The following is a 21605-nucleotide window of genomic DNA, read 5'->3' on the forward strand; positions in this document are numbered from 1 at the left end:
AAACCGGAAGGACTTGCAAAAAAAGAATAGAACAGGCGGTACGGTAAAAACACGCTGGTTGACTTGGACATACAAGACAAACTGGCACAGAGAGACAGGAAACACAGGGATAAATACACTGGGGAAAACAAGCAACACCTGGAGGGGTGGAGTCAATCACAAGGACAGGTGAAACAGATCAGGGTGTGACAATATTGTATAATAAAAGCCTGCTCAGAATTTCAATTATCACTTAAAGTTTGACTGTTAGCGTAGAAGATTATAATGGGGATAGAATCATCTATCTGGAGTGTATATAGTCCTACTATATTATTTTGCATTGGAGTTATGCTGCTATATCTAAACATAGATCAATCCTTCAGTGGAGAAAGTACAGCTTAGCATTAAAACCTTCCAGCTGTTATTCCCTGGAAGGAGATATGGATGTGCACAGGATAATTGAAGCGTTTAGTGTGTGTGTATGTGTGCGTGTGTGCGTGGGTGTGTTTGTGTGTTAGCCCCTTTGTCCTTAGCCATCTGAAACCTAACTTTTCCTATCAGTGTGTGTAGGTGATTACATAACATTCATGTTCTCTCTCTCTCCCTCCATCTCCCCCCCCCTCTCTCTCTCTTTCTCTCTCTCTCTCTCCATCACTTTATATTGGGGTCATTGTCTATTTGGAAGACCCATTTACGAACAAGCTTTAACTTCCTGACTGATGTCCTGACATGTTGCTTTAAAATATCCACATCATTGTCCTACCTCATGATGCCATCTTTTTTGTGAAGTGCACCAGTCCCTCCTGCAGCAAAGCACTCCCACAACATGATGCTGCCACCCCCGTGCTTCACGGGTTGGGATGGTGTTCTTCGGCTTGCAAGACTCCCCCTTTTTCCTCCAAACATAATGATGGCATTATGGCTAAACAGTTCTATTTTGTTTCATCAGACCAGAGGTCATTTCTCCAAAAAGTATGATCTTTGTCCCCATGTGCAGTTGCAAACCGTGGATTTTTTATGGCGGTTTTGGAGCAGTGGCTTCTTCCTTGCTGAGCGGCCCTTCAGGTTATGTCGATATAAGACTTGTTTTACTGTGGATATAGATACTTGTGTACCTGTATCCTCCAGCATCTTCATAAGCTCCTTTGCTGTTGTTCTGGGATTGATTTGCACTTTTTGCACCAAAGTACGTTCATGTCAAAGGATGCGGTATGACAGCTGCGTGGTCCCATGGTGTTTATACTTGCGTACTATTGTTTGTACAGATGAAATTGGTACCTTCAGGTGTTTAGAAATTGCTCCCAATGATGAACCAGACTTGTGGAGGTCTTTTCTGAGGTCTTGGCTGATTTCTTTTGATTTTCACAAGGAAGAAGCCACTGCTCCAAAACCGCCATAAAAAGCCAGACTACGGTTTGCAACTGCACATGGGGACAAAGATCATACTTTTTGGAGAAATGTCCTCTGGTCTGTTGAAACAAAAATAGAACTGTTTGGTCACAATGACCATCGTTATGTTTGGTGGAAAAAGGGGGAGGCTTGCAAGCCAGAGAACACCATCCCAACCGTGAAGCACGGGGGTAGCAGCATCATGTTGTGGGGGTGCTGTACAGCAGGAGGGACTGGTACACTTCACAAAATAGATGGATATATTGAAGCAACATCTCAAGACATCAGTCTGGAAGTTAAAGCTTAGGCGCATATGGGTCTTCCAAATGGAGAATGACCCCAAACATACTTTCAAAGTTGTGGTAAAATGGCTTAAGGACAACCAAGTAAAGGTATTGGAGTGGCCATCACAAAGCCCTGACCTCAATCGTATAGAAAATTTGTGGGCAGAAATGAAAAAGTGTGTGAGCAAGGAGGCATACAAACCCGACTCAGTTACACCAGCTCTGTCAGGAGGAATGGGCCAAAATTCACCCAACTTATTGTGGGAAGCTTGCAGAAAGCTACCCGAAATGTTTGACCCAAGTTAAACAATTTAAAGGCAATGCTACCAAATACTAATAGTGTAAATGTATTTGGCTAAGCTATATGTAAACTTCCGACTTCAACTGTATATCTTTCTCTCTCTCTTGCTCTCTCTTGCTCTCTCTTGCTCACTTTCTATGGCTATATATATATGTAAATGAGAGCTTTAACCTGTATTGTTTTCTCTCCTTTAAACACACCTGCCACCTCTGTAGTCCATGCATGTGTCTCCCACTGAATGAATCACCACCTCTCAAATGATCCTGTGTCTATCAGTGTTCTGCCTGTGTGTTTCCCTGCTATGATTACTCTGAGAATGTATGTACGTGGTGGATATAATGTGCAGAGAATGGAAGCTGACGCAAGTGGGAGACTAATGCCAGCTGTGTTGAAGTAAAAAAAGCATTTGACAGACAGTGTCGACCTCCTGACTGTCCATCAATCAAACACCACACTGACACGTTCCCACAATCCCGCAGTGCTAACCCCAGCGTGAATATTTAACAGGTAGAGAGAGCTCCCTCATTGCCTCCCCTTAGACTCCAGGAATCTGATTGGCTCAGGTGTCTCTCCCTCAGTGATAATCTCCTTCCTGATGTCAACATTTATACCTCAGAGGCCCTTAGGCTGTGTGTGTGTGTGTGTGTGTGTGTGTGTGTGTGTGTGTGTGTGTGTGTGTGTGTGTGTGTGTGTGTGTGTGTGTGTGTGTGTGTGTGCGCGCGTGCGTGCGCGTGTGTTTAGGCAATATAAAAAAATAACATTTCTTTTAAAATAACAACATCATAGCGTTATATAACATCTGCTTACAGTTTCCAATCGAATGCTACCTTATTCTCAGTTAGCTCTATCCCAGCCTGCCTGCTTGCTCTATCCCAGCCTGCCTGCTTGCTCTATCCCAGCCTGCCTGCTTGCTCTATCCCAGCCTGCCTGCTTGCTCTATCCCAGCCTGCCTGTTTGCTCTATCCCAGCCTGCCTGCTTGCTCTATCCCAGCCTGCCTGCTTGCTCTATCCCAGCCTGCCTGCTTGCTCTATCCCAGCCTGCCTGCTTGCTCTATCCCAGCCTGCCTGTTTGCTCTATCCCAGCCTGCCTGTTTGCTCTATCCCAGCCTGCCTGCTTGCTCTATCCCAGCCTGCCTGCTTGCTCTATCCCAGCCTGCCTGCTTGCTCAATCCCTGCCTGCCTGCTTGCTCTATCCCAGACTGCCTGCTTGCTCTATCCCTGCCAGCCTGTTTGCTCTATCCCTGCCAGCCTGTTTGCTCTATCCCAGCCTGCCTGTTTGCTCTATCCCAGCCTGCCTGCTTGCTCTATCCCTGCCTGCTTGCTCTATCCCTGCCAGCCTGCTTGCTCTATCCCAGCCTGCCTGCTTGCTCTATCCCAGCCTGCCTGCTTTCTCTTTCCCTGCCAGCCTGCTTGCTCTATCCCTGCCAGCCTGCTTGCTCTATCCCTGCCTGCTTGCTCTATCCCTGCCTGCTTGCTCTATCCCTGCCAGCCTGTGTGCTCTATCCCTGCCAGCCTGCTTGCTTTATCCCTGCCAGCCTGCTTGCTCTATCCCAGCCTGCCTGCTTGCTCTATCCCAGCCTGCCTGCTTTCTCTTTCCCTGACAGCCTGCTTGCTCTATCCCTGCCTGCCTGCTTTCTCTATCCCTGCCAGCCTCAGCTGTGTGTGTTTTATGGTCTGGAGGTCATGGGTGTCTCTATGGGAGAAGTGACTCTCTTATTACTTCCATAACCTGACTACATCATATGAAAGCCTGCCATTTAGCCTGAATGGAAGCATCTGGCCAGCAGTAAAGGTAATGCAATAAAATGCTCCTGTACCAACTAGTCTCACGTCAGAATTAGACGTTCATCCATGTTCCTCAAACGTCAAATTTTGAAGTTGTTGCAAACGTCAAATTCTGAAGTGTTTAAGGTTGAGTTTAGGCATTAACTTTGAATTTTAGGGTTAGGGTTACGTTTAGGCATTAGCTCAGTAATCTTAAGGTTAGGCATTATCTCTGAATGGTTAAGGTAAGGGTTAAGGTTTGGAATAGTCTTAAAGCTAAAATGTAATTTTGGATTTTGAACTTGTTTACGCACATCCGCCATCCCCGTCCACGACACGCTAGCAAAACTGAAACCTACTTGAAGATAACAGCGCTCACTTTTGCCCCTAGTGGCCAGTTTCCACGTCATCACCTGACGTCGAATGCTGACTTGTATCACGGGTGACATGACTGCCTGGTCACATACAGACAGAGATGGTGGGGGGGGTTATTGAGCAATAACATGTAGTAAATGTCTCTGGGATATCATACAATACACACACACACACGACACACACACACACACACACACACACAAAAAAAACACACACACACACACACAGACACACAGAGAGACACACACACACACACACACACACAGAGAGACACACACACACACAGAGACACACACACAGAGACACACACACACACTACACACACTACACTACATACCGTTCTCATGAAGCCACCAACATTTCCTCTGACCTGTACAAGCCATGGCATTTTTTGAATGAGAATGTCAGCAATTTCATTATTTCTGGACAGATGACCGCTGTGTGATGCTAACCTACAGTATGTTATAGTGATCAGGTATTTAACGTATAAGAAATATCTTGCTGTGTTTTGTAAACACAGATCTAAAATGCATTTTATTGTAATTTCTACCCAGCATCAGATACATTTTATGCTTCGGTTGCACTTCTCCACTCAGATGAGAATTCACAAATGTATATTCTATCAGCAAACAGTGCTCTGACTGATTCGTAGCTACTTTTCTCCTGTACTTTTCTCTGTGAATCCTACTTTTATCCTGTAATTTTCTCTGTGAATCCTACTTTTATCCTGTACTTTTCTCTGTGAATCCTATTTTTCTCCTGTACTTTTCTCTGTGAATCCTACTTTTCTCCTGTACTTTTCTCTGTGAATCCTATTTTTCTCCTGTACTTTTCTCTGTGAATCCTACTTTTCTCCTGTACTTTTCTCTGTGAATCCTATTTTTCTCCTGTACTTTTCTCTGTGAATCCTACTTTTCTCCTGTAATTTTCTCGTGAATCCTACTTTTATCCTGTACTTTTCTCTGTGAATCCTATTTTTCTTCGGTAAAATGCAGACAAAAAAGGGAAACATTAGCAAATGTAACTGGCTACATTCCTCCTGTGATATATATTAGAAATATGATGGCCATGCGTCATAAAATATGACAGCCATGCATTGTTTTTGCAGAAAATACCAAGCTAGCCAAATAGCATTGCATTTCTGAAAATGAAGCTATTTTATGTGTTGCACTAATGTATTTTCTGTGAAGGAAAACTACAGTTGCATGCCGCTGATCACTATTAAATAAATAAAAACACTTTTGACTTTCATTATAAAACGCAGGTGAAATGGTTTATAACATTGTTTTTATGGTCTGCGTCTTGAAAATGCAGATTTTTTAAAAACTCTAACGTGAACCCTGGTAATGCCACTGCTTTCCAGATTTTGCTGTGAGGAGGCAGAGTCATTAGATCATTTATTTTGGTATTGTCTATATGTAGCTCGTCTTTGATCACAGGTCCAGGAATGGCTGAAGAATTGCAACATTTGCCTAGAACTAACGCTGCAGATAGTAATACTGGGTGATTTGAAAAGCCATAGTCAATCTATCAATAATATAATCATTATTTTAGCAAAAAAATATATTTTTAATTTACAATCTGCAGAAGCTATGAGAATAGAAAGGTTCAAGTCGTTAGTGAAGCATCATAGCACAGTTGAACAATATATGGCAAATAGAAATCCGAAATGGATGATGTTGAGAGATAGATGGGAAGGTTGAATGGAGCTGAAGGGTGGGACTAATAACAAGATAACCAATGTAAAACCTACAGGGTTTGTATATATGTAATGTATATAATGTAATGTATATACTGTAATGTATATACTGTAAAATGTATATATGTTTAGAAATGTTGTGAAATAGCACAGTTACAAATAGAAATCAAACTGGATGGACATCAGAAATAGAGGAAGGACTAAGAACAAACAAGAGAGAACTATTGTAAAGTAGACTGTGTCTGTAAAATGTGTATAAGATGTATAAATTGAAGGTAAATGTAGAAGTGTTTATTAGTTTACTCCAATTGGGGGATTGGCGGTAGGGTTTGTGGGGAATAATAATAAAGGTATATTCTTTTAAAAAGTATGTATGTCTATATAGGTATGTGTATGTATATATGTGTATATGTATGCATGCGTGTATGTATATGGATATATATATATATTTTACCCCAAAAATATATGGGGGATTGGAAATGATGCAGACAATAACATTGATGGAACCAATATTCTTTTCGCAATATTAAGCTGATCCACCCCTTTAAAAATAAAAATAAATGCCACTGCTTTCCTCCTAGGACTCATTATGAAGGAAAGTAGACAAGGAAAGTAAGTCACGTTACTGTATTGAGACCCAGCCTACAGTATGTCAATGCCACAGACCACAGTGAAGGAAAGGAGATGAAAGCAGGAAGCCATTTGAGTGTATTGAGACTCAGTCTACAGACTTCCTCCAGACCTGTCAGAGTGCTATTACATCACTGGGATGACTAAGCAGGTTCCTTTCCTCCCTTGGTCTGTGTGTGTGTGTATGTGTGTATGTGTGTATGTGTGTCTTTGTGTCTGTGTCTGTGTCTGTGTCTGTGTGTGTGTGTGTGTGTGTGTGTGTGTGGGTATGTGTGTGTGTGTGTGTGTGTGTGTATGTGTGTGTGTGTGTGTGTGTGTGTGTGTGTGGGTATGTGTGTGTGTGGGTATGTGTGTGTGTGTGGGTATGTGTGTATGTGTGTGTATGTGTGTGGGTATGTGTGTGTGGGTGTGGGTATGTGTGTGTGTGGGTATGTGTGTGTGGGTATGTGTGTGTGTGTGTGTGTGTGTGTGTGTGTGTGTGTGTGTGTGTGTGTGTGTGTGTGTGTGTGTGTGTGTGTGTGTGTGGGTATGTGTGTGTGTGGGTATGTGTGTGTGGGTATGTGTGTGTGTGTGTGTGTGTGTGTGTGTGTGTGTGTGTGTTTGCGTGTGTGTGTTGTGTCATTAGTATTTCCAGGGCAGGCAGTGCGGCACTTCCATTAATTCAATAGTGGTTGTGAGTCTTTGGTTCAGTAAACTGCTGAACACGTCGCTAGCCTTAACCCTGACAATATACCGTACCGGTCAAAAGTTTGGACACACCTACTCATTCCAGGGTTTTTCTTTATTTTTACTATTTTCTACATTGTAGAATAATAGTGAAAACATCAAAACTACGAAATAACACATATTTAATCATGTAGTAACCAAAAAAGTGTTGACTTGATTACACACAGGTGGATTGTATTTATCATCATTAGTCATTTAGGTCAACATTGGATCATTCAGAGATCCTCACTGAACTTCTGGAGAGAGTTTGCTGCACTGAAAGTAAAGGGGCTGAATAATTTTGCACGCCCAATTTTTCAGTTTTTGATATGTTAAAAAAGTTAGAAATATCCAATAAATGTCGTTCCACTTCATGATTGTGTCCCACTTGTTGTTGATTCTTCACAAAAAAATACAGTTTTATATCTTTATGCTTGAAGCCTGAAATGTGGCAAAAGGTCTCAAAGTTCAAGGGGGTCGAATACTTTCGCAAGGCACTGTACTCAGAGCATTCGCGGACCAACTGACAAGTGTCTTCACTGACATTTTCAACTTCTCCCTGACCGAGTCTAATACCTACGTGTTTCAAGCAGACCAAGAACACTAAGGTAACATTCCTAAATGACTACCGCCCCGTAGCGCTCATTTTGGTAGCTATGAAGTTCAATGAAAGACTGGTCATGGCTCACATCAACACCATCATCCCGAAAACCCTAGACCCACTCCAATTTGCATACCGCCACTCCAGATCCACAAATGACACAATCTCAATCGCACTCCACACTGCCATTTCCCACGTGGACAAAAGGAACACCTATGTGAGAATGCTATTCATTGACTACAGCTCAGCGTTCAACACCATAGTGCCCACAAAGCTCATCGCTAAGCTAAGGACCCTGGGACTAAACACCTCCCTCTGCAACTGAATCTTGGACTTCCTGGTGGGCCATCCTCAGGTGGTAAGGGTAGGCAACAACATATCTGCCACACTGATCCTCAACACAGGGGCCCCTCAGGGGTGCATGCTTAGTCCCCTCCTGTACTCCCTGTTCTCCCACGACTGTGTGGCCAAGCATGACTGCAACAACATCATTACGTTTGCTGACGACACAACAGTGGTAGGCCTGATCACAGACAACGATTAGACAGCCTATAGGGAGGAGGTCAGAGACCTGTCAGTGTGGAGCCAGGCACAAGAACCTCTCCCTTAACATGAGCAAGACTTAGGAGCTGATCGTGGACTTCAGGAAAAGGAGTGCCGAACATGCCCCCATTAACATCAACAGGGCTGTAGTGGAGCGGGTCGAGTGTTTCAAGTTCCTTTGTGTCCACATCACCATCAAACTACTGTATCATGGTCCAAACACCAAGACAGTCATGACGAGGGCACGACCACTCATTTTCCCCTCAGGAGACTGAAAGTATTTGGCATGTGTCCCCAGATCCTCAAAAAGTTCTACAGCTGCACCATCAACAGCATCCTGTTACATCACCACCTGGCATCTGCTCGGCATCCGACTGTAAGGCGTTAGAGAGGGTAGTGCGCACAGCCCAGTACATCACTGGGGCCAAGCTTCCTGTCGTCCAGGACCTCTATAGACAGTGTCAGAGGAAAGCCCCAAAAATTGTCAAAGACCCCAGTCACCCAAGTCATAGCCTGTTCTCTCTGCTACTGCACGGCATTCGGTACCGGAGTCCAAAATACTCCTTAACAGCATCTACCCCCAAGCCATGAGACTGCTGAACAATGAATAAAATGACCACCTGGACTATTTACATTGATGTTTACTCCCCTCCCTTTGATTTGACTCTGCTGCTACTCGCTGTTTATTATCACTTTACCCCCATGTACAAATGACCTCGACTAACCTGTACCCCCAGACTCTGTACCAGTACCCCCTGTATATAGCCTCGGTATTTATATTTAATTGTGTTACTTTTTATTTGACTGTTTCTTGCATTGTTGGTTAAGGGCTGGTAGGTAAAGCATTTAACCGTTAAGTCTACACCTGTTGTGTTCGGCGGATGTGACAAATCAAAATAGGATTTGATGTGTGGTGCGGGAAAAATGACAAGTGAACCTGGGGAGCTTTGCAATAACATTATCCTAAAGAAAGGATCCAGACAGCAGGATTTAAACCAGCCGAAAGCAGACCACCTCTCTCTGTCTCTGTTCGGTTTGCTTCGGGGCTCTTTTGAGGGGTCTGAGTTCCTTTTGAGTGTTCACACTGCACAAGAAATGTAGTGAACCGCACTGAGTTCACAAAAATTGTCTGAAAAGGACCAAGTGTGATAACTGTACTGTTCTGTGAATCCTGTCAGTGACCTGCTCGTTGTTTCTGTGTTTCAGGAATTCAAGCTACTGTATGAAAGTATCCATGTCTCTTTATGTGGCTGAGAACGACACAGACCTGTGCTACAACTCTGTGATGAGACACATGGAGAAGGCAGAACTCAGCAAGAGCAAAGACCTCACCTGTCCTGACATAGAGGACTACACAGAACCTGGGAAAGACCCCCATATCACCTGGTTCAAGGTGAGAGACCTGGCTAAGTGTGTGTGTGTGCTTATATTTGTCCTATTCCACACATGTACTGTGTATTAATATGCATGTGGGATTTGGAAATGTGTTTGTTACATATCTCAACTCTCCCTGAGACAACCTCAATGGAGAGTGTCTCTCTTAGGATTAAGTGCCTTGCTCAAGTTCAGAGCCACACATTTATCAACTTCGTACAACCTTCCAGTTACTGGCCAAACACTCTAACCGCTAGGCTACCTACCCCCTAGTGTGTGCATGTGTGCGTGTGTGTGTGCGTGTGTGTGCGTGTGTGTGCGTGTGTGTGCATGCATGCGTGTGTTTGTGTGTGCGTGTGTGCGTGTGTGTGTGTGTGCGTGTGTGTGTGCGCGTGTGTGTGTGTGTGCGTGTGTGTGTGCGTGTGTGTGTGTGTGCGTGTGTGTGTGCGCGCGTGTGTGTGCGTGCATGCGTGTGTTTGTGTGTGCGTGTGTGTGTTTGTGTGTGCGTGCGTGCGTGTGTGTGCGCGCGTGTGTGTGCGTGTGTTTGTGTGTGCGTGTGTGTGTGTGTTTGTGTGTGCGTGCATGCGTGTGTGTGTGTGTGTGTGTTTGTGTGTGCGTGTGTGTGTGTGTGCGTGTGTGTCAAATTATTTCTTTGTTTTCAGATTCCTTCCACAGCTGTTTGTACAGTATTTAATAGGCCTGCCTGTAGGAAGCTTGCCTGAGTCAGGTTATGCCTGGGTCATATGGTCATAATGGGAGAATTACACCAGTACCAGGCCAGCCTGCAGGACACCAGTACCAGGCCAGCCTGCAGGACACCAGTACCAGGCCAGCCTGCAGGACACCAGTACCAGGCCAGCCTGCAGGAAACCAGTACCAGGCCAGCCTGCAGGACACCAGTGCCAGGCCAGCCTGCAGGGCACCAGTACCAGGCCAGCCTGCAGGACACCAGTACCAGGCCAGCCTGCAGGATACCAGTACCAGTGTAGAGGTCATTAAGGAGAAACACTCAGTACATGAATACAGAGAGAGGAACAGACAGGGGAACAGATAGGGGAACAGACAGGGGAACAGAGAGAGGAACAGAGAGATGAACAGAGAGAGGAACAGAGAGATGAACAGAGAGAGGAACAGAGAGGAACAGAGAGAGGAACAGAGAGAGGAACAGACAGGGGAACAGAGAGAGGAACAGAGAGAGGAACAGACAGGGGAACAGAGAGAGGAACAGAGAGAGGAACAGACAGGGGAACAGAGAGAAGAACAGAGAGAGGAACAGACGGAAACAGAGAGAGGAACATACAGGGGAACAGAGAGAGGAATAGAGATGAACAGACAGGGGAACAGACAGGGGAACAGAGAGAGGAGCAGAGAGAGGAACAGACAGGGGAACAGAAAGGGGAACAGAGAGAGGAACAGAGAGAGGAACAGACGGGAACAGAGAGAGGAAGAGAGAGATGAACAGACAGGGGAACAGACAGGGGAACAGAGAGAGGAACAAAGAGATGAACAGACAGGGGAACAGACGGGAACAGAGAGAGGAACAAAGAGATGAACAGACAGGGGAACAGAGAGGAACAGAGAGATGAACAGACAGGGGAACAGAGAGAGGAACAGAGAGAGGAACAGAGAGAGGAACAGACATGGGAACAGAGAGAGGAACAGAGAGGACCAGAGAGATGAACAAACAGGGGAACAGAGAGAGGAACAAAGAGATGAACAGACAGGGGAACAGACAGGGGAACAGAGAGGGGAACAAAGAGATGAACAGATGGGGGAACAGAGAGAGGAACAAAGAGATGAACAGACAGGGAACAGAGAGAGGAACAAAGAGATGAACAGACAGGGGAACAGATGAACAGACAGGGGAACAGAGATGAACAGACAGGGGAACAGAGAGAGGAACAGAGAGAGGAACAGAGAGAGGAACAGACATGGGAACAGAGAGAGGAACAGAGAGATGAACAGCGAGAGGGACAGACAGGGGAACAGAGAGAGGAACAGACGGGAACAGAGAGAGGAACAGAGAGGGGAACAGAGAGAGGAACAGAGAGAGGGACAGACAGGGGAACAGAGAGATGAACGGAGAGAGGAACAGACAGGGGAACAGAGAGAAGAACAGAGAGAGGAACAGACGTCAACAGAGAGAGGAACATACAGGGGAACAGAGAGAGGAATTGAGAGGAACAGACAGGGGAACAGAGAGAGGAACAGACAGCGGAACAGAGAGAGGAACAGAGAGGAACAGACGGGAACAGAGAGAGGAACAGAGAGGGGAACAGAGAGAGGAACAGAGAGAGGAACATACAGGGGAACAGAGAAAGGAATAGAGATGAACAGAGAGGGGAACAGACAGGGGAACAGAGAGAGGAACAGACAGGGGAACAGATAGGGGAACACAGAGAGGAACAGAGAGAGGAACAGACAGGGGAACAGAGAGTGGAACAGAGAGAGGAACAGATGGGAACAGAGAGAGGAACAGAGAGGGGAACAGAGAGAGGAACAGACAGGGGAACAGAGAGAAGAACAGAGAGAGGAACAGAGAGAGGAACAGACGGGAACAGAGAGAGGAGCAGACAGGGAAAAGAGAGAGGAACAGAGAGAGGAACAGACGGGAACAGAGAGAGGAACAGACAGGGGAACAGACAGGGGAACAGAGAGAGGAACAGAGAGAGGAACAGACGGGAACAGAGAGAGGAACAGACGGGAACAGAGAGAGGAACAGACGGGAACAGAGAGAGGAACAGACGGGAACAGAGAGAGGAACAGAGAGAGGAACAGACGGGAACAGAGAGAGGAACAGACGGGAACAGAGAGAGGAACAGAGAGAGGAACAGACGGGAACAGAGAGAGGAACAGAGAGAGGAACAGACAGGGGCACAGAGAGAGGAACAGACGGGAACAGAGAGAGGAACAGAGAGGGGAACAGAGAGAGGAACAGAGAGAGGAACAGACAGGGGAACAGAGAGAGGAACAGAGAGATGAACGGAGAGAGGAACAGACAGGGGAACAGAGAGAAGAACAGAGAGAGGAACAGACGTCAACAGAGAGAGGAACATACAGGGGAACAGAGAGAGGAATTGAGAGGAACAGACAGGGGAACAGAGAGAGGAACAGAGAGAGGAACAGACAGCGGAACAGAGAGAGGAACAGAGAGGAACAGACGGGAACAGAGAGAGGAACAGAGAGGGGAACAGAGAAAGGAATAGAGATGAACAGAGAGGGGAACAGACAGGGGAACAGAGAGAGGAACAGAGAGGAACAGAGAGAGGAACAGACAGGGGAACAGATAGGGGAACACAGAGAGGAACAGAGAGAGGAACAGACAGGGGAACAGAGAGAGGAACAGATGGGAACAGAGAGAGGAACAGAGAGGGGAACAGAGAGAGGAACAGACAGGGGAACAGAGAGAAGAACAGAGAGAGGAACAGACGGCAATAGAGAGAGGAACATACAGGGGAACAGAGAGAGGAACAGACGGGAACAGAGAGAGGAACAGAGAGAGGAACAGACGGGAACAGAGAGAGGAACAGACAGGGGAACAGAGAGAGGAACAGAGAGAGGAACAGACGGGAACAGAGAGAGGAACAGACAGGGGAACAGACAGGGGAACAGAGAGAGGAACAGAGAGAGGAACAGACGGGAACAGAGAGAGGAACAGACGGGAACAGAGAGAGGAACAGACGGGAACAGAGAGAGGAACAGAGACAGGAACAGACGGGAACAGAGAGAGGAACAGAGAGAGGAACAGACGGGAACAGAGAGAGGAACAGACGGGAACAGAGAGAGGAACAGAGGGAGGAACAGACGGGAACAGAGAGAGGAACAGACGGGAACAGAGAGAGGAACAGAGAGGGGAACAGAGAGATGAACAGACAGGGGAACAGGGAGAGGAACAGAGAGAGGGACAGAGAGAGAGGAACAGAGAGAGGTACAGAGAGAGGAACGGAGAGAGGAACAGAGAGAAGAACAGAGTGGAACAGACAGGGGAACAGAGAGAGGAACAGAGAGAGGAACAGAGAGATGAACAGACAGGGAAATGGAGAGAGGAACATACAAGGGAACAGAGAGAGCAACAGACAGGGGAACAGGGACAGGGACAGAGATAGGAACAGAGAGGGGAACCGAAAGAGGAACAGAGAGAGAAACAGACAGGGGAACAGAGAGAGGAACAGAGAGGGGAACAGAAAGAGGAACAGAGAGAGGAACAGAGAGGGGGACAGACAGATAAACAGACGGGGGATCAGAGAGAGACTAGAGAGAGGAACAGACAGGGGATTAGAGAGAGGAACAGAAAGGGGGACAGAAAGAGGAACAGACAGGGGAACAGAGAGAGGAACAGATGGGAACAGAGAGAGGAACAGAGAGGGGAACAGAGAGAGGAACAGAGAGATGAACAGAGAGAGGAACAGAGAGATGAACAGAGAGAGGTACAGAGAGGGGGACAGAGAGAGGAACAGAGAGATGAACAGAGAGAGGAACAGACAGGGGAACAGAGAGAGGAACAGAGAGAGGCACAGACAGGGGAACAGAGAGAAGAACAGAGAGAAGAACAGAGAGAGGAACAGACGGCAACAGAGAGAGGAATAGAGATGAACAGAGAGGGGAACAGACAGGGGAACAGATAGGGGAACACAGAGAGGAACAGAGAGAGGAACAGACAGGGGAACAGAGAGTGGAACAGAGAGGAACAGAGAGAGGAACAGATGGGAACAGAGAGAGGAACAGAGAGGGGAACAGAGAGAGGAACAGAGAGAGGAACAGAGAGAGGAACAGAGAGATGAACAGAGAGAGGAACAGACAGGGGAACAGAGAGAGGAACAGAGAGAGGCACAGACAGGGGAACAGAGAGAAGAACAGAGAGAGGAACAGACGGCAACAGAGAGAGGAATAGAGATGAACAGAGAGGGGAACAGACAGGGGAACAGATAGGGGAACACAGAGAGGAACAGAGAGAGGAACAGACAGGGGAACAGAGAGTGGAACAGAGAGGAACAGAGAGAGGAACAGATGGGAACAGAGAGAGGAACAGAGAGGGGAACAGAGAGAGGAACAGAGAGAGGAACAGACAGGGGAACAGAGAGAGGAACAGAGAGATGAACAGAGAGAGGAACAGACAGGGGAACAGAGAGAAGAACAGAGAGAGGAACAGACGGCAATAGAGAGAGGAACATACAGGGGAACAGAGAGAGGAACAGACGGGAACAGAGAGAGGAACAGAGAGAGGAACAGACGGGAACAGAGAGAGGAACAGACAGAGGAACAGACGGGAACAGAGAGAGGAACAGACAGGGGAACAGACAGGGGAACAGAGAGAGGAACAGAGAGAGGAACAGAGAGAGGGACAGACGGGAACAGAGAGAGGAACAGACAGGAACAGAGAGAGGCACAGAGAGAGGAACAGATGGGAACAGAGAGAGGAACAGAGAGAGGAACAGACGGGAACAGAGAGATGAACAGACGGGAACAGAGAGAGGCACAGAGAGAGGAACAGACGGGAACAGAGAGAGGAACAGACGGGAACAGAGAGAGGAACAGAGAGGGGAACAGAGAGATGAACAGACAGGGGAACAGGGAGAGGAACAGAGAGAGGGACAGAGAGAGAGGAACAGAGAGAGGAACAGAGAGAGGAACGGAGAGAGGAACAGAGAGAAGAACAGAGTGGAACAGACAGTGGAACAGAGAGAGGGACAGAGAGAGGAACAGAGAGATGAACAGACAGGGAAATGGAGAGAGGAACATACAGGGGAACAGAGAGAGCAACAGACAGGGGAACAGGGACAGGGACAGAGATAGGAACAGAGAGGGGAACCGAAAGAGGAACAGAGAGAGAAACAGACAGGGGAACAGAGAGAGGAACAGAGAGGGGAACAGAAAGAGGTACAGAGAGAGGAACAGAGAGGTGGACAGACAGATAAACAGACAGGGGATCAGAGAGAGACTAGAGAGAGGAACAGACAGGGGATTAGAGAGAGGAACAGACAGGGGGACAGAAAGAGGAACAGACAGGGGAACAGAGAGAGGAACAGAGAGGAACAGAGAGAGGAACAGATGGGAACAGAGGGAGGAACAGAGAGGGGAACAGAGAGGGGAACAGAGAGAGGAACAGAGAGGAACAGAGAGATGAACAGAGAGGAACAGAGAGGGGGACAGACAAAAACAGAGAGAGACTAGAGAGAGGAACAGACAGTGGATTAGAGAGGGAACAGACAGGGGGACAGAAAGAGGAACAGAGAGGAACAGAGAGAGGAACAGATGGGAACAGAGAGAGGAACAGAGAGATGAACAGAGAGAAGAACAGACAGGGGAACAGAGAGAGAACAGAGAGAGGCACAGACAGGGGAACAGAGAGAAGAACAGAGAGAAGAACAGAGAGAGGAACAGACGGCAACAGAGAGAGGAACATACAGGGGAACAGAGAGGGAACAGAGAGGAACGGAGAGAGGAACAGAGAGAATAACAGAGTGGAACAGACAGGGGAACAGAGAGAGGAACAGAGAGAGGAACAGAGAGAGGAACAGACAGGGGAACAGAGAGAAGAACAGAGAGAGGAACAGACGGCAACAGAGAGAGGAACATACAGGGGAACAGACAGGGGAACAGAGAGAGGATCAGAGAGATGAACAGAGAGAGGAACAGACAGGGGAACAGAGAAAGGAACAGAGAGAAGAACAGAGAGAGGCACAGACGGCAACAGAGAGAGGAACATACAGGGGAACAGACAGCGGAACAGAAGAATGAACAGAGAGAGGAACAGAAAGAGGAACAGAGAGAGGTACAGACAGGGGAACAGAGAGAGGAACAGGGAGAGGAACAGAGAGGGGAACAGACAGGGGAACAGGGAGAGGAACAGAGAGAGGAACAGAGAGAGGAACAGAGAGTGGAACAGACAGGGGAACAGACAGGGGAACAGAGAGAGGAACAGAGAGAGGAACAGAGAGAGGGACAGACGGGAACAGAGAGAGGAACAGACAGGAACAGAGAGAGGCACAGAGAGAGGAACAGATGGGAACAGAGAGAGGAACAGAGAGAGGAACAGACGGGAACAGAGAGATGAACAGACGGGAACAGAGAGAGGAACAGACGGGAACAGAGAGAGGAACAGAGAGGGGAACAGAGAGATGAACAGACAGGGGAACAGGGAGAGGAACAGAGAGAGGGACAGAGAGAGAGGAACAGAGAGAGGAACAGAGAGAGGAACGGAGAGAGGAACAGAGAGAAGAACAGAGTGGAACAGACAGTGGAACAGAGAGAGGGACAGAGAGAGGAACAGAGAGATGAACAGACAGGGAAATGGAGAGAGGAACATACAGGGGAACAGAGAGAGCAACAGACAGGGGAACAGGGACAGGGACAGAGATAGGAACAGAGAGGGGAACCGAAAGAGGAACAGAGAGAGAAACAGACAGGGGAACAGAGAGAGGAACAGAGAGGGGAACAGAAAGAGGTACAGAGAGAGGAACAGAGAGGTGGACAGACAGATAAACAGACAGGGGATCAGAGAGAGACTAGAGAGAGGAACAGACAGGGGATTAGAGAGAGGAACAGACAGGGGGACAGAAAGAGGAACAGACAGGGGAACAGAGAGAGGAACAGAGAGGAACAGAGAGAGGAACAGATGGGAACAGAGAGAGGAACAGAGAGGGGAACAGAGAGGGGAACAGAGAGAGGAACAGAGAGAGGAACAGAGAGATGAACAGAGAGAGGAACAGAGAGGGGGACAGACAAAAACAGAGAGAGACTAGAGAGAGGAACAGACAGTGGATTAGAGAGAGGAACAGACAGGGGGACAGAAAGAGGAACAGAGAGGAACAGAGAGAGGAACAGATGGGAACAGAGAGAGGAACAGAGAGATGAACAGAGAGAAGAACAGACAGGGGAACAGAGAGAGGAACAGAGAGAGGCACAGACAGGGGAACAGAGAGAAGAACAGAGAGAAGAACAGAGAGAGGAACAGACGGCAACAGAGAGAGGAACATACAGGGGAACAGAGAGAGGAACAGAGAGAGGAACGGAGAGAGGAACAGAGAGAATAACAGAGTGGAACAGACAGGGGAACAGAGAGAGGAACAGAGAGAGGAACAGAGAGAGGAACAGACAGGGGAACAGAGAGAAGAACAGAGAGAGGAACAGACGGCAACAGAGAGAGGAACATACAGGGGAACAGACAGGGGAACAGAGAGAGGATCAGAGAGATGAACAGAGAGAGGAACAGACAGGGGAACAGAGAAAGGAACAGAGAGAAGAACAGAGAGAGGCACAGACGGCAACAGAGAGAGGAACATACAGGGGAACAGACAGCGGAACAGAAGAATGAACAGAGAGAGGAACAGAAAGAGGAACAGAGAGAGGTACAGACAGGGGAACAGAGAGAGGAACAGGGAGAGGAACAGAGAGGGGAACAGACAGGGGAACAGGGAGAGGAACAGAGAGAGGAACAGAGAGAGGAACAGAGAGAGGAACAGAGAGAGGACCAGAGAGAAGAACAGAGAGAGGAACAGACAGGGGAACAGAGAGAGGAACAGACAGGGGAACAGACAGGGAAATGGAGAGAGGAACATACAGGGGAACAGAGAGAGGAACAGCCAGGGAAATGGAGAGAGGAACATACAGGGGAACAGAGAGAGGAACAGACACTGGATTAGAGAGAGGAACAGACAGGGGGACAGAAAGAGGAACAGACAGACAGAGAAACAGACGGGGGAACAGAGAGAGTAACAAACAGGGGAACAGACAATGTAACAGACAGGGGGACAGAGAGAGGAACAGACAGGGGAACAGAAAGGAGAACAGAGGGCTTTCAGTAACATGGGATTCATTTTTCACACACACTGATGAGGAGTGAACTCGTGGTATTCATCTTTGCCCTACGGAAAAGTAGGAGAGCGGAATGGAGTGTTTGCGTGTGCCCTTTAAATGCTATTAGCCTGAAATATCTATTATCTGACTCTTGAGTTACCTTTACTCACCTGCGTTCTCCCCTGTTGAGGTAAGGCAAGGCCTGCGGATCACAGAACTCATCCCAGAGAACGGCCCAGGCCAAACTGATCAAAGGCATATCAGCGGTAGATTAGCGGTTCGGGCTCGACCTCCAGGTTTACCCAAAATTCAATGAGGGCTTGGTTAATGACTTGGAGCACTGGAACCTGAAGTTATTTGGACTGCTACGCAGCCCAGCTGATTGGATCCCAGGTTGCCGCGAGCAACGGTGGAATATAATCTGTTGAGCCAGGGTTATCCCTGCCAGAGATGGAGGAGAGTACCTGGAGAGAAGAGCCATACAGTCTTCCTACACACACACACACACACACATTATTTTTCCAGTGGATACTTTTTAAATGACATTGTGTGTCTGAACCGTTCAGAGAATACTGAATACTGAATGTGGATTATTCAGTGTAATAAACATCCAATAAGTAACATTCCTCAGGTTACTAAATCATCTTCCCATATTGCTTCTCTCTCTCTGGCAGTGATACACTATGATTCCACTGCTCACTTCCCAGTCTTCACTACTGTCTGAATAAAATACTGCTTTGTCTCCTGTTCCCTGATGGCCTGTACTGTCATAGACGCCACTCTCCAAAGAAACGTTGACAAATGCATCATGTATAGGCCATCTCAACAGAATCTCCTCTGTTGGTGTTCATGAGATCACCTTCCAACTCTGTTTTCTATGCTATGATGATTGCATGTGTATTTTGGTGTCAATTGCACTTGAACTCCATGTTGTATTGTGTGTGTGTGTGTGTGTGTGTGTGTGTGTGTGTGTGTGTGTGTGTGTGTGTGTGTGTGTGTGTGTGTGTGTGTGTGTGTGACACCCAGGAGTGTCGTCCAAAGCAGTGGCGGACCTCCATCCTCCAGAGGAGAGATACATTGTCCCTCAGAGAGGTCAAGGAAGACGACATCGGCAACTACACCTGTGAGGTCACCTTCGGTGGCTTTGTGGTGCGCAGGACCACCGAGCTCACTGTCACAGGTAAGATGGAGTGAGGGATGCAGGGGTGTACTTGTTTAGGATATTACTTCTTTGTTCTGCACCGCAGTTCTTCTTTTTCACTTTTCTCCATTCTACTTTTTTGCGATAGTGTTGTATGTTGGTTGTAGGAGATTCTCTCTCTCTCTCTCTCTCTCTCTCTCTCTCTCTCTCTCTCTCTCTCTCTCTCTCTCTCTCTCTCTCTCTCTCTCTCTCTCTCTCTCTCTCTCTCTCTCTCTCTCTCTCTCTCTCTCTCTCTCTCTCTCTCTCATACACACCAACAACATCTTATATCTTCCCTTCAAATTTCAACATATTATGACTCATTAATTACACTTGGTTACAGGGTTAATTACACTTGGTTACAGGGTTAATTACGCGTGGTTACAGGGTGAATTACACTTGGTTACAGGGTTAATTACACTTGGTTACAGGGTTAATTACACTTGGGTACAGGGTTAATTACAGGGTTAATTAGGCTTGGCTACAGGGTTAATTATGCTTGTTTACAGGGTTAATTATGCTTGGTTACAGGGCTAATTATGCTTCATTAAAGGGTTAATCACGCTTGGTTACATTGGTTAATTACAGGGTAAATTACGCTTGGTTACAGGGTTAATTATGCTTGGTTACAGGGTTAATTATGCTTAGTTACAGGGTTAATTACGCTTGGTTACAGGGTTAATTACATTTGGTTACAGGGTTAATTACGCTTGGTTACAGGGTTAATTACGCTTGGTTACATGGGTTAATTACAGGGTAAATTACGCTTGGTTACAGGGTTAATTATGCTTGGTTACAGGGTTAATTATGCTTGGTTACAGGGTTAATTATGCTTAGTTACAGGGTTAATTACGCTTGGTTACAGGGTTAATTACATTTGGTTACAGGGTTAATTACGCTTGGTTACAGGGTTAATTATGCTTGGTTACAGGGTTAATTAGGCTTGGTTACAGGGTTAATTAGGCTTGTTTACATGGTTAATTAGGCTTGGTTACAGGGATAATTAGGCTTGGTTACAGGGTTAATTAGGCTTGGTTACAGGGTTAATTATGCTTGGTTACAGGGTTAATTATGCTTGGTTACAGGGTTAATTATGCTTGGTTACAGGGTTAATTATGCTTAGTTACAGGGTTAATTACGCTTGGTCACAGGGTTAATTACGCTTGGTTACAGGGTTAATTAGGCTTGGTAACAGGGTTAATTATGCTTGGTTACAGGGTTAATTATGCTTGGTTACAGGGTTAATTATGCTTGGTTACAGGGTTAATTATGTTTGGTCACAGGCTTAATTATGCTTGGTTACAGGGTTAATTATGCTTGGTTACAGGGTTAATTACGCTTGGTTACAGGGTTAATTAGGCTTGTTTACAGGGTTAATTAGCCTTGTTTACAGGGTTAATTAGGCTTGGTTACAGGGTTAATTAGGCTTGGTTACAGGGTTAATTATGCTTGGTTACAGGGTTAATTATGCTTGTTTACAGGGTTAATTATGCTTGGTTACAGGGTTAATTATGCTTGGTTACAGGGTTAATTAGCCTTAGTTACAGGGTTAATTATGCTTGGTTACAGGGTTAATTATGCTTGGTTACAGGGTTAATTATGCTTGGTCACAGGGTTAATTATGCTTGGTTACAGGGTTAATTATGCTTGGTTACAGGGTTAATTACGCTTGGTTACAGGGTTAATTAGGCTTGTTTACAGGGTTAATTAGGCTTGGTTACAGGGTTAATTAGGCTTGGTTACAGGGTTAATTATGCTTGGTTACAGGGTTAATTATGCTTGTTTACAGGGTTAATTATGCTTGGTTACAGGGTTAATTATGCTTGGTTACAGGGTTAATTATGCTTGGTTACAGGGTTAATTATGCTTGGTTACAGGGTTAAAACAGAAACAACCCAACGGTTAACACACACACACATCTCTCTACAGTGCTGTGGCCTCCTGCTGGTGTGTTAATTGCTGTTGGAGCGTTGGCCCATAATGCA

At 46.5% G+C, this 21605-nt stretch overlaps 1 protein-coding gene across 2 annotated transcripts in view; it reads left to right on the plus strand.

Annotated features, from left to right (window-relative positions):
- The window catches only part of LOC115118222 (interleukin-1 receptor accessory protein-like 1), a 538706-nt gene that overhangs the window by 199991 nt on the left and 317110 nt on the right, over positions 1-21605 (plus strand). For both annotated transcript variants that reach the window (XM_065015162.1, XM_065015163.1), the window contains exons 4-5: positions 9477-9663; positions 19467-19620. In XM_065015162.1, coding sequence (XP_064871234.1) covers positions 9477-9663; positions 19467-19620 — 341 coding nt within the window. The remainder of the gene's footprint in view (positions 1-9476; positions 9664-19466; positions 19621-21605) is intronic.

This window comes from Oncorhynchus nerka, linkage group LG3 (genome assembly GCF_034236695.1).
Source record: "Oncorhynchus nerka isolate Pitt River linkage group LG3, Oner_Uvic_2.0, whole genome shotgun sequence".
Taxonomy (NCBI): domain Eukaryota; kingdom Metazoa; phylum Chordata; class Actinopteri; order Salmoniformes; family Salmonidae; genus Oncorhynchus; species Oncorhynchus nerka.